The sequence below is a fragment of the Nyctibius grandis genome, chromosome 5, assembly GCF_013368605.1.
Source record: "Nyctibius grandis isolate bNycGra1 chromosome 5, bNycGra1.pri, whole genome shotgun sequence".
Classification (NCBI taxonomy): Eukaryota; Metazoa; Chordata; class Aves; order Nyctibiiformes; family Nyctibiidae; genus Nyctibius; species Nyctibius grandis.
Genome location: NC_090662.1, coordinates 71,100,955 through 71,113,164, shown reverse-complemented (window position 1 = coordinate 71,113,164; position 12,210 = coordinate 71,100,955). Strand labels below are relative to the sequence as shown.

Below are 12,210 nucleotides of genomic sequence, written 5' to 3'. Positions count from 1 at the left end.
CAAGTGGGTTGCACCATTTAAACTACAGGCAAAGGAAACAGACTCTGTGATCTGAGAAGTTACAGATCTCATGTAACACCTATATACCATCAATACTGAAGCAGCAAGAAGATTTAACAAAACAAAACAAAACCAACAACAAACAAACAGCTCCTACTGAACTGATGAATGAGGGGTATTACGTGGGAATACAACACTCCCTTTCCCAGGTTTCAGGAGTGCGGCATGGGGCCCATCCAGGTGCCAACCATTAAATGGTCAGAGAACTGCAGGTAATTCCTGATCTATTTAAGGAACAAAATGCTTCCTCCGAAGAACAGGTAGTGCAGGGCAATTCATTATTACAGGTTTCCACATTAAATCATACTATGAGCGTTCTGTAGTTAAAAGCAAAAGTCAGCAACAAAGGGCAAACTGGGCAAGGGCTACTGGGGAGACTGAACAAAGGTCAAGGTTAACAGATAAAAACCCCACACTGGCACAGATCCATGGGGTGGCTGCTGAGTCACACCCCTTTAAATGCTCTCATTTCTGTTCCACAGGAATAAAGGCACCAAGCGCTGGTCCCATGCCAGAGAGCGGCCCTGAGTTAGGGGAGAGCCCTTCCTTCTCCACTGAGGTGTACAATGAACGTGCCGAGAACTGCTGGACGTGACCGGTGATAATCCTTTTGTTACTCCCCAAGCCCGGCTCTCACTGTTGTATGCACATTCTTAGGCATAAATCAGAAGTGGGCACCACCTCTCCACTTCCATATATATACATAAATATGCATACACACACATCAACACATATGTATATCCATGTGCAGAAATTATACCTACAAATGTGTATATCGAGATATATAGAAATATCACATAATACACTGCTCACACTGCACTCACCTCACTTCAGGCATTATTATACACTTGCACATCTTCCCCCTCTTTACATTCAAACTAGCATTACAGTTGTGGCTTTCTCCATGGAGAAGCTGGGAAGGAGAGAGAGCATTGCCTACCAATATCATATTAGGATAGAAAGTCTCAGGACATGGACAGTCCTCAGATATTCTCCTCTTCCCAAGCAGAAGGCAGGCACTTTTCATTTCCCTCCTCTTTCTTCCCTTAACCCTCCTTTCACCTTCTCCTCTATTTTCTCTCCAGTAGCATAAGAAAAATTACAGCAAATTTCAGGATAAAAATGGCTAAGAAAAGTGAATGACTTGACATTTTAAGGTAAGATCAACTGCAAACTAAACCACAACGGAGCAGCAGGTAGCCAGCAGTACCTCCGGATTGCCCACATGGCTTTGCTGGGCACAAAAAGGCCACCGCTCCGCTGCTCCTCAGGTGATGCTGGGTGGCAGGAGCTCCAGGTGCCCCGGTGAGCAAAGCGATGCTTCCCATTCTCCCGGCCGGCCGGAGGGACCTGCAGCGAGGCAGAGGGAGAAGCCGCGGGCTGCCGGGCAGGTCGCTGGTGGATCCCTCCATTTCTCCTGATTACGCACACAGAGAAAAAGGGAAAAAAGAGGGGAAAGGGGAAAGAAAAGGATTTAAGGATTTTATTTTTCACGTTTTCTTATCAAAAGGTTTAACATTATGAAAACAGGACAATGTGGTGTCTAAGTACAACAGATGACATTTTATTTAATCCAAAATACAAAGTCTTTGTGTGCTGGGAGGACAGGATTTATTAGTTCCTAACTAGATCTAGAGGAAGAGACCTGACAGCAACAGAAGATGAGCACTCCTGTATTGAGCTGTTCTCTGGACCTCTGGTAAGATGCAAAGCACTGTAAGGAAGATTATGGTGCCATTCCTAATTTTTTTCTGCAGAAAATAATTGGTGTTCTGCCTCATTTAAACAGAAAACAAATCTGTACAGACTGGAGGAAGGAGCAAGAGGAGACGAGTTTCAGCAGCATGCAGAATGCTGCTGGTTTTCTGCTGCCCCCTAAAAAAGTCAAATACAGTCATAAAATCCCGAGCACCACAGACAGACAAAAAAGTGCATAATACATGCAACCAGAGCAAACATGAAAATGCAGCACATCTGGACTATAGAGCTTCATTCCTGCAAGCTAAATAACTGCCACATCTGGGCAACTGGATGCCACTGAAGCAAAAAAATAACCTGAAGAGGCCACTGGAATGTGAACCTACAGGAAGGGGGAGATTGAGGGGAGGGGGAAGGAGGAGGGCACAGGTTTTCCCCCGTTTAATTAACACCTGTGTTAACCTTTAGCCAGGCAGCTCCTGGAACGCACCTGGCAACCGTAAATGCAAGTGTTAACAAGCGTGCCAGCTGTCAGTCCCTAGAAAACTCCTTTCTGGCTACTTGCCCACCAGCTACACTGTTATGAATTATTTATCTGGTCAAAATAGGAGAAATCCTCTGCTGATCCACTGTACCTGCCCTCTGATCACTATTGCTGCTAGAGGGGCCGGAGGGAGGGCAGGTGGGGCTTGAAACGCGGCCCATCTCCCATTAGCACCTAGAGGAAGGGCTGAAATGGGAGGGAAGCCAGGATGCTCCTGCAAAAGGGGAGTCCCTCTTCTCCTCCCTGCATTTGCTGCTCTCGCACTGTGCCAGCTCTGGCACTCCCCAAACCCTTCTGGGAGCAGATTTAATTCACTACCACAGAAACACGAATTCAGTGTCCTTTTTTATAACCTAGATACACCAGCTCACGCAGGGGTGTGACAGGCTCCAGAGCTTGTGGGGCAGCACCGGTGGGATCATGAGAAGCGAAGACAGGAGCGAGACCTCCCATTCTCAGTGGCAGTAAGCTCTTACGTTCACTCATCGACAGATCTGCACCAGGTATGGTTTGGGAGAGAAATGGATAAAAACCATCTTCTATCAAACAAAAGACCTCTGACTTTTAATGGAGATACAGAATAGCATAGTTATTTGTGACACTAAGCGGGTGAGGGATACAAACTTCAAAGTTTTTTATTTTTCTCCAGTGACTGCTGAGAGCTGCTAATTATTCCAATCACCCAGAACTGGCTGGATATTTTCCCTCATTTTCCACTCCATAAAGGCAGAAAGGATCAAATCTGATTTTACTACTAAACATCATATGATATTTCTACAACTATGACATTGTGACTGAATAATCAAGCAGACGCTGCAAATGGAAGGAGTTAAGCCAGAGAAATTTTAAGATGTTGATGCTTCTGTCAGAACTCTCACAGAAAAAAAACAAATGTTAGTCTTGCCAGAGTGAACTGAGCATTTTAGAGATCAGTTCTTCACATCTGGTCTATCCACCCAACAAAAGTTATCAGGCAGCAATAGAGTAACAAAACAAAAACAAAACAAAAAAAAAACAGAATGAAACCTTGGTGCCCTTCAAATCTGTCAAATGTGTGCTATCTAATTCAGCGGGGCAAGCCCACCTCCCACAGTGCTGTATACAATAATATATATTTTGCACATGCAGGTGGCAACACTTGAAAAGCACAGCAAGCATCACAAGTTACTTACAGTTTGAGTCCATTGCAGGAGAGGGAAAAGAAGTCATAAACCAAGCACACACCAAACACAGTGACTCCAGTTTCTTTCACCAGCATTGCACACGTCCCAAGAAATAAACTAAGCAGCAAAAAGAATGGGGAGGCAGTGGGAGGGAAATGTTCCCCAACATAAAGCTGATCCACACTCCTGAAAAATAGATTTGACATATTTTAACTTCTCTGTTATTTTCATGTTTCCTACATTCACACAAATATTGAGACACTTTTCCTTAATTTCTTAAGATGTTGGTAGTAAGTGACGTGAACGATCTACACTGTTCGCTGATAAATGAGGAAAGGTTTATAGACATGGGACGGGAACGGAAAACACAAATATTGAGAGGTGCACCAAGAACTGGAGCAGAGGAGGGGAAAAAGACAAGCAGAAAGATAAAGTGGACTTGAAACAGTCAGAGGAAGGCAGAGCAAGTACAAAGACAGAAAGGGCACAAGAACATCTGCTTTCCATCATCTAGAACAGACATGCTTAATTCTCCTTATGTGACAAAACGCACTATGCAAGCAAAAATTCCTCCAAAGATGTGTCCTAATCATGAATAGACTGGGCAGCAAGCCTGTATGAGAGAGAAGAAGGTATGAAAGAACCTAAATCAAACAAGCTGATTCCTGCAGGACCACTAACAGTTTTACACCTTTGAAACCTTCTGATGAAAACAGCGTTGTGGATTTGTAGCAAACGTGCCAAGAGGGACATAAGCAGTTTTTCCACACGGCCATGACAACACAGTTCTATTCCTAAATGAAATAACAATACAAAAGGGGCAGAAACCCCATCCGAGTAAAGCTATTTCTTTATCTATACTTATTCAGTCACAGTTTTAGGACACAGACCAGCACACGGTGCCAAGTTTTCATCTGAAAAGGATGACTAATGGTCTAGATGCAATCCTTAACTCTCCCAGAGCGGGTTATTTCAGAGTCCCACAGTCACATCGAAGGCAGGCATGTGTCTGTTCCTCACTCTACATACAGTTTGACATCAAAAACATTTCTTTATAATTTTTAGCTCCAACTCTACAAGCCCTCCTCTGGTGTATGGTCAGCTGCAATGTCAATGGAAGAAGGGACCTCAGACTTTGAGCTCTCTTATGTTTATTTGTTCCCATAAGCATCACTTATTTGGCATTGCGGCTGCAAGCAGGCGCCCAGGCACTTATAGCAGTGCTGGGGGAAGTACCTCTGCCAACAACAACCAAAAACTGACAGGTTTCCCCTTTGCCTCCTCCTCAGACTAGAGCATCTCATCATATTATCACAACCGATAGCAAGGTTCCATACCTATTATAGGAGAGAAAAGCCAACAGAAAGAGTAGACAGGCTAGGACATCCGCTCTGCCTACTATACCTGTTACCTGAAAGGAAAAGAGACACACAGGTGTAAAAGCACATATATAAAAAGGCACGCGCATTCAGCGACTGTTTCAGCTGCTACTATTATAAGCTTTTTATCTTTCAGTGTTATCCTCCCTCAACACACTGAAATGTTACTTGGTTAGCGTAAGATATGCTCAGTTTCGTCTGCTGCATTTCTCACTTGGCAAAGCAAACGAGTAAGCCAACAGTTAAGTCATTCTTTACTTTCTTATTAAAATATTAATAAAGTTGCATAGAGAAATGCCAGTTTTAGGGATCTGTTTTAGTTTTGTATAAGAAGGCTCAAATGAGAAACGCATCCAACTCCCAGAACTGAGATTTGTTAAAGAAAAAGACTAATGAAAGAGCAACCCTTTGGAGAAGACTTCTTATATAGGAATGAGTTAATAGTTAATATCCGAATAAACTTTATCACCAAAAGTGATAGTGGTATGTAATTAATTCTCTTTCTGAATGATCTGAGTTTATGAGAATTTTTCCTACATATTAACTAACTATATCTTTTTATAAGGAAAGGAATACTGAAGAAGAATGTACAAACACTCTTTTTACAAACTATTTCAATATTCCATTTCATAAAGATCTAAAAATTGCCCATAAAGCAAATGAAAGGCCCTTTGAAATTTTGCCTCTTTTGAGGTGGCATAATTAAGCTATATTCAGCACCCTGGCATTTATTTTAACCTTTTTTAAGTTCTGACCCAGACAAAAATAAATTCAAAGAGTGCCTCTTCTGAAACCTCCCTTATAATATAAAGCTGTATTATCAAAAGGAGCCTAGCTGATTAGTTCACAAGAGACAGCACAGGGAGTAACTGTAAAGCTCATGGCTTTTTGTTATTAAGGTAATTTTCTCCTCAAAAGTTCTAAGCCGTGGCAGCCGTTTACCTCACTCATTTACAAAGGCTTGTAATGAGAGCCTGTGATGTCAATGGTATCTCGGCTAACGAGTGCATTTTTTAAGTACCGACAGCTAGACATTGCATTTTCTTCTCAAAGACAGCAAGATTCATTTTATCTACAGAAGTACCTCCCCACGCTAACGGACTGCAGTTTTAGCACGACTATGCCTTTAAATGTTTCCTTATCACGAACAGAAAAATGTGCAATATGAGCTGTTGCTCTGTAAACTTACCATGACATTTATTAAGCTAACAAGTTTTTTCTGAAGATGATACTCCTAGCTTTTCACTGAAATCAATATAAATTAATCCATGGGTCACATCACCTCTGTCTGAGAGATCTCATCTAGAAAACACACTAATTCTCCCTTCACTTTTTCTCCCTTAAATTGATGACTATAGGAGACAACGGAAGGCATGCAACAATGTCCCAGCAGGAGAGCGCAGCCTCACCAAGGTCTTTGGTTTCAGAAGACTCGACATTTTCACCAGCTGAATGACTGTCCATTTATTCCTGGCATCGCTGATTAGGACCGTCAATTAGAATTTAGGGCCAGAGCAGAAAGATGGCAAGTATGAAGACACTTTTTTCTTAATGACTTGTGCAAATTATTTTAAATATAGTATATTCTCACCTTTGCTCCTCCACAGCAAAAATCATCAGTACCATACTCTACATGACTCAGAGCTCTCTTTTAAAAAAAAAAATAAAATAAAGTATGCATTTATTTTTAGCTTCTGTGTGACCATTTTTTTTTGTGTCACATACTTACAGCCTCGGTGTGAATGGGATGCACAGCAAAGAACAACGCCGTGACAAAAGCAAGTCGACAGTCCTTGAACACAGCTTTGTCACAAGTGTACATCAGCACAAGAGTCACTAGACAGTGTAAAATTACATTCACTGCGTGGAAATAGAAGGGGTTCATACCAGCCAGCAAGATGTTTAACCTGTAAGGAAACAAAATGGAGCCATTACTATACTGGAGAGGTCTTGTAACAGCAGGACATCTTTCAAATACACTAAATTATGCTTTTTGCCTGATTTGCAGTCTTCTAATGTAAGTGCTATTAAACTAATTAGTGAAAATCGCTCTGAACTTCTGGTTTATCTGATTAAAGAGAAACCACTTCCCCAATTTTTAAAATATGCGGTTGAATTTGGCAGCCTTCTTGACACCGACACGAGAGAGGCTTGTGCCCTCCCAGTACAGTTTACTGCAATGAGACAATGTCTGTGCTTCCTCAGCAGCAAATGACACGGTCCAACATCAGAAGCACAGCACTGGTCCTGTTTCCCTGTTGGCACCTTCTGCGGTTGTCTCAGCCATGTGGCAGCTTTACAATATGAGTAGTTATTTTCTACTATGGAATAGATGCTTTTGCTTGGGAACAGCCAAGACAAGGACCCAGTAATGCGCTGGAGCATCTGCTTGGCGTTACACGAGCGTTTATTCCCGTTTAATTTTCAAAGTACTTTCACACACTGAAGGTTAAGCATTTATTAAAATGCCTTACTGACTTCAGGACTACACTAAGAAGCTGCTCTAATAGTTAGCATCATTTTTATAAGGACATTGATGTTAAGTTAGCTAACAGCACCCTAGACTCAATGAGACAACTGGTGTTCATTATTTGTGTCGATCATTAAAAAAAAAATACAACAAGCTGTTATGACATTTGTTTTATAGCATGTATTAACACATTTTTGTGGTCACTGTTTTTTACAGCCAGCTTGCTTAACAGCTGCTGACAGGCTTTGCCTTACACGCAGTTGAAGACAACTCGATTCTCTTTAGAATTAACTGCATCCGTACATTTGGACAAATACATATATAGGCACACATATATACACACATACTCATGGTGTCTCTATCTAGGAAAGACTCCATATATGAACAAGGAATTTGGAAGTACTAATGCTGAAGGACATTTTTTTTTAAAAAACAAAACAAAACAAAACAATAGACAAGACACCCACTGAAAAAAAGACTCAATCTAAATATTTTGCATGTAGTTGTAAACATGCTAAAGGGACAATAATCCTTCCTGTTGTTACTAACAGGCTCCAGGTCTCCCATGACAGACATGATGCAACAGCAAAGCCACTGAGTTGTTGCTACTACGCAAGCACCTTAGGGTTTTTTTGTAAGACAGAGGAGGTGTGGTGCATCTGCGAGGGCCAGATAACATATGCTTTTTATAAATACTCTCTCTATTCCTTATGCATAATCAACAGAGTGCTATCTGTCCTGGACTGCATTTTCCAGGCCAATCTAACTTCACCAGACCAGGAGTCTTACTCGTGCATTCCTGCTCTCCTCCCACTTGAGTGCTTGTGGAGGCAATAGCTGAAACCCAGAGAGTTTGGGAAAGTGAGATTTTAGCATGACTTGACCTTTCCCTTTGAAGTATGAGTTGATGCAGCTACTTTTTGACAAGACATCAGTCTGTGCAAATCAAGAATACATGAAGAGTTGGGACTTTTCTTCCCCGCTCCCCACCCCCCTTCTCCATTTCTCCTGCAAGTCACTTCAGGGCAGCAGCGTACATCACTTTCCCTCATTTCTACCAGCACAGAACGACAAACCACAGCAAATGGCAGTAACAGACAAGAGCTTCAGCTGTAAATACACTGCAGGAGCGGGAACTCCCAGGCCTAAATCTTGTTTTCGACATGCTGTGGGGACCAAGGGGCAGCACAGGGCCACCCTGCCCCAAAGGAGCCCAAGGTCCTGCTCCGAGGCACCTGCAGATGTGCGCAATGGCAGGGACCACCTGCAGGACCCATTCTTTATACAAATGAATCACTTCTGGCCGTAAATCAGACAGGTGGAGCACAGTCATCAGTATCACTCCCCCCCCAAATGCCAAAGTGTGCTCTGGCAACCTGATTTCTGGAGAAAGCAGATGTGGGCAGGTGAGGACAGTGAGGACAAGTGCGCACTCAGGCTACCAGGTGATACAAAGCCATGTACCAAAATGTGAAATTTTCTCGTTTATTTATTTGGCCAAGTTGTGAGGACCAATCACTAAAAACACGACATCTGACAACATTCTTGAAAAAAAATCTTTCATTAGTCTCCGCAGATCACATCTGATCACTTCCTACCCTGAAAAACGGGTCTACTGGCAGGAGAGGCAGAACCTTGTAGTGGATGGACCTTCCTGCCCCCATCAGGGCACCTGTCCCAAAGGCAGGGTGTGCTTGTCGCACCTCTTCTTGAGGCAAACATCAAGTCAAAAAGGCTTGTAAACTACGAATTACCTGATGTAAGTTACTGAAAACAGTTATGTAAAAGCAGCAGCCTCACAGCTTGGATATTCCCCTGTGTATTCTTTAAAAAAAAAAAAAAAAAAAAAAAAAAAAAAAAAAAAGAAAAAAAAGCAGAACAGAACAAAACACAAACATAACACCACCATGGTATTCAGATAAGCCTTCCATTAAACAGCAAAATCTGACTGCAAGCATGCCTCGGTGTATGGTTTAAATACCATCTTTGGTGGTCCAGGAACACTAAACGTGAATGTGTGCAGGTGCTATATTCACACCAGTGTTTTTTGCTGCTAAAGCTCGTTGTCATAAGAAATTAGGCCACATGGCAATGAAGGAAACATTCTTTTGTCCTGAAAACGATCCCAGCAGAATCATTTTGAAACGTTAGCAGAGGTTGAGTTTATTGTATGTCAAACGGGTAAGAAAATCTGGGGCTTCAAACAGCTCTAATCCAAATCACAAGAACTTTGCAAAGCTCTCCAGCACGCTCATCCACCCATGGGGGAAAAAAGGCAGCCTACTATGGAAAGCCAAATTTGTTCCACTGCGGAGCAACTACGGAGGAAATTCTGGGCAAGGGAGTGGGAGGGGATGGTAAATCAACCAAAATAACTTCTTCCTTCTTAAACTTTAATACCCTTACAGAGATTCAGTCTTGTCTTTGTTTACTGGCAGCAGCATTATCACGGAGTCGTGTAGTAATTATACACAGCACAGAGCTCAGCAAACAAAGAAAGTAAAACAGAGATAGGAATCTCAGATTTAAGTAAGAAATGGTGTTTCTCCAACATGATCTTCATGAACAGAAGCTTTGAGTCAATAACTGTACTCTGTTATTGGAGTAGAGGTTTGTCCTTATGTTTCCATATCTAAACTGGCTCCCAAATTGTGAAGATCTTTCATTTTTGAAGTTGCAAGCCCAAAAGACACCAATACTACCATCATTTCTAATTTCCAGCATCATGTGAGCTGGAAGACCTTAGCCACTTCTGCATGAAGATCGTAACATCAGCCTGAGCTAAAGCACAACTTGTAAGATACATGTTATAGCCTTGGTAGAGCACACAGGTATGAGAGCAGATGCTTTGGGCTGGCCAGGCTTTCTGAACTGACTGCTTGTCAAACCAGAGAGGTGTTGGCAAACAGTATTCTAAAGATTCAGGGCTGAATGAAGCACGTGACCATACTCTTAGGAATGAAGACACTTGAAAGAAGAAACACCACCATCTCAGACAAGGTCTTTCCTCAGGGGAGCTGCTCACGAAACACTTGGAGAAGAAGAGTTTTGCATTGCTTCAACACCTCTGCTGGAAGAGTCCCTGTAGGCAGAGAGTGTGCTAAGCCTCCTGAGAAGTGGTGAGTGGCAGCTCAAGTGCAAAGGCCCTCAAAAGGCCCAGAGGAAAAGGAGGGGAAGAGCACATACACCAAGGAGCAGTCTCTTAATACTGGGTGACACTGTCAGGTCTCTTCTAATACAGCTGATCAGCATCACCCAAGCTACCACCAAAATAAATACTCATTACAGAAATCTCAGCATCGATCACATGCTCCATCAGGGCAGAGAAGGCTGCACCGAAACATGTATTCAAAGCAAAGACTCTTGTCCCAGCACCGGTCTTTGTGTCCAAGTGTTGCAGCATGTGTGGTTCAGCACGTCACACACAAGGCAACAGCATTGCCAAAACTACATGCCCAGGCAGGAGGTATACCAAAATAAGAGGTATATGCCCTAACGCAGAAATCCCTTGATTTTGTTAAGCCTAATGGATGTTTTCCAGGAACATCAGTGTAGTTTGCCTTGCCACATACAGCAGCTTTTCTGTTCCTCCACTGTTCACTCTAGAAAAAGGAATTACATAGCTCTGCTGTTAGAAAGAGATTTTCACAGGTACCAGCTGCTCATGGTCCACTCAGCAGAGCTTGTAAAAGAGCTCCCCAGAAGAAAGCACATCACTCTTGCTCTTAAACAAACAAGCAACATCTGCCAGCACCCCCTGTTAACCACTTGCTCTCTCTCCCACAGGGACAGCTGCCTCATTTGAAGGACGGCATTTGTAGAGCAGGGACTGCACACCACGCTACCCTCAAGCCACAGGCACATACTGCTCCTCTAGGTAAGTCGTCAGGCATGGACACATCTCCTTGGGTAAGTAATTCCCTGTACAGAGGGCCTGGAAACCGAGTGGGATTCAGTGACTTCATCCTCACAGACCCAGAACCAGAGGGGTCTATGCCGCAAGAGTACAGGCTCACAGACAAATCCCATACATATCCAGTTACGGGATACAATCACCAGCACCCATGGACTCTAATATAGTGCTTTTTATCCACTTGTACACATAAAGGCTCATTCAACCTTTTTTAAAACCTCTTCTGATTTAATAATCTTGTAAACCATAATTGGAAAGTTTCTCTTTTTATAGACTTTGTTATTATCCCTGGGCAGCTCTTATTTAGTTTAATGTTTTATTATTTTCAAAAGACTAACAAAAACCACAACATGTTATGAAACAGAAATGCACAGGATAATAATGGTAATTCGTTATAGCGAGTAACACTTAATGGAAAGTCTCAGAGCATCCCACACCTCATAAAACCCCCACAGTTTTTATAGAGAAAGACTTACATGCAGATTTATATAAATTAATCTAACATACAAGGATGGATTAAGCTTCCTGCGATCTTCCCTTCCTTTTGGAATTGTGTGATAAATGACAAACTTTACACAAACTAATGCCCTATTTCAGTGCACAGTGGAATCTCCTTATAAACTCCACAGATGCATCTAATGCGTGCCAGGAAAATGAGCATTTGCACTCCAAAAAAAATGGTGCAGCTGCATCCGTGCAATAATGGTTAAAGCTCTATGTGGAAACAGCTCAAAGATTAATGAAAAACCTGTAGTGGTAAAAAGAAGTAAGTCCCCTTTGCAGCAGTGTTGGTGCGATGGCCAGCATGAGCAGAGCAGAGTTTCCACTGTGGTGCAGTAGCACTTTGTGCTGATAATCTTTTTACAGTACAGTACAATGCCTCAGAATTAAATGGACAATAAGGCTTAAACAGTTTGTTACCTGATTTGCTGTAATGGGGATGGGTGAGAAGACAGAGGCCATATGAATTCCCAAGCTACAGC

At 42.4% G+C, this 12,210-nt stretch overlaps 1 protein-coding gene across 1 annotated transcript in view; it reads right to left on the bottom strand.

The window, feature by feature from the left end:
• The window catches only part of TMTC1 (transmembrane O-mannosyltransferase targeting cadherins 1), a 157,116-nt gene that overhangs the window by 137,543 nt on the left and 7,363 nt on the right, over positions 1-12,210 (bottom strand). Inside the window, 4 exon segments of the mRNA XM_068400608.1 lie at positions 1,271-1,477; positions 3,475-3,651; positions 4,803-4,876; positions 6,574-6,751. Coding sequence (XP_068256709.1) covers positions 1,271-1,477; positions 3,475-3,651; positions 4,803-4,876; positions 6,574-6,751 — 636 coding nt within the window.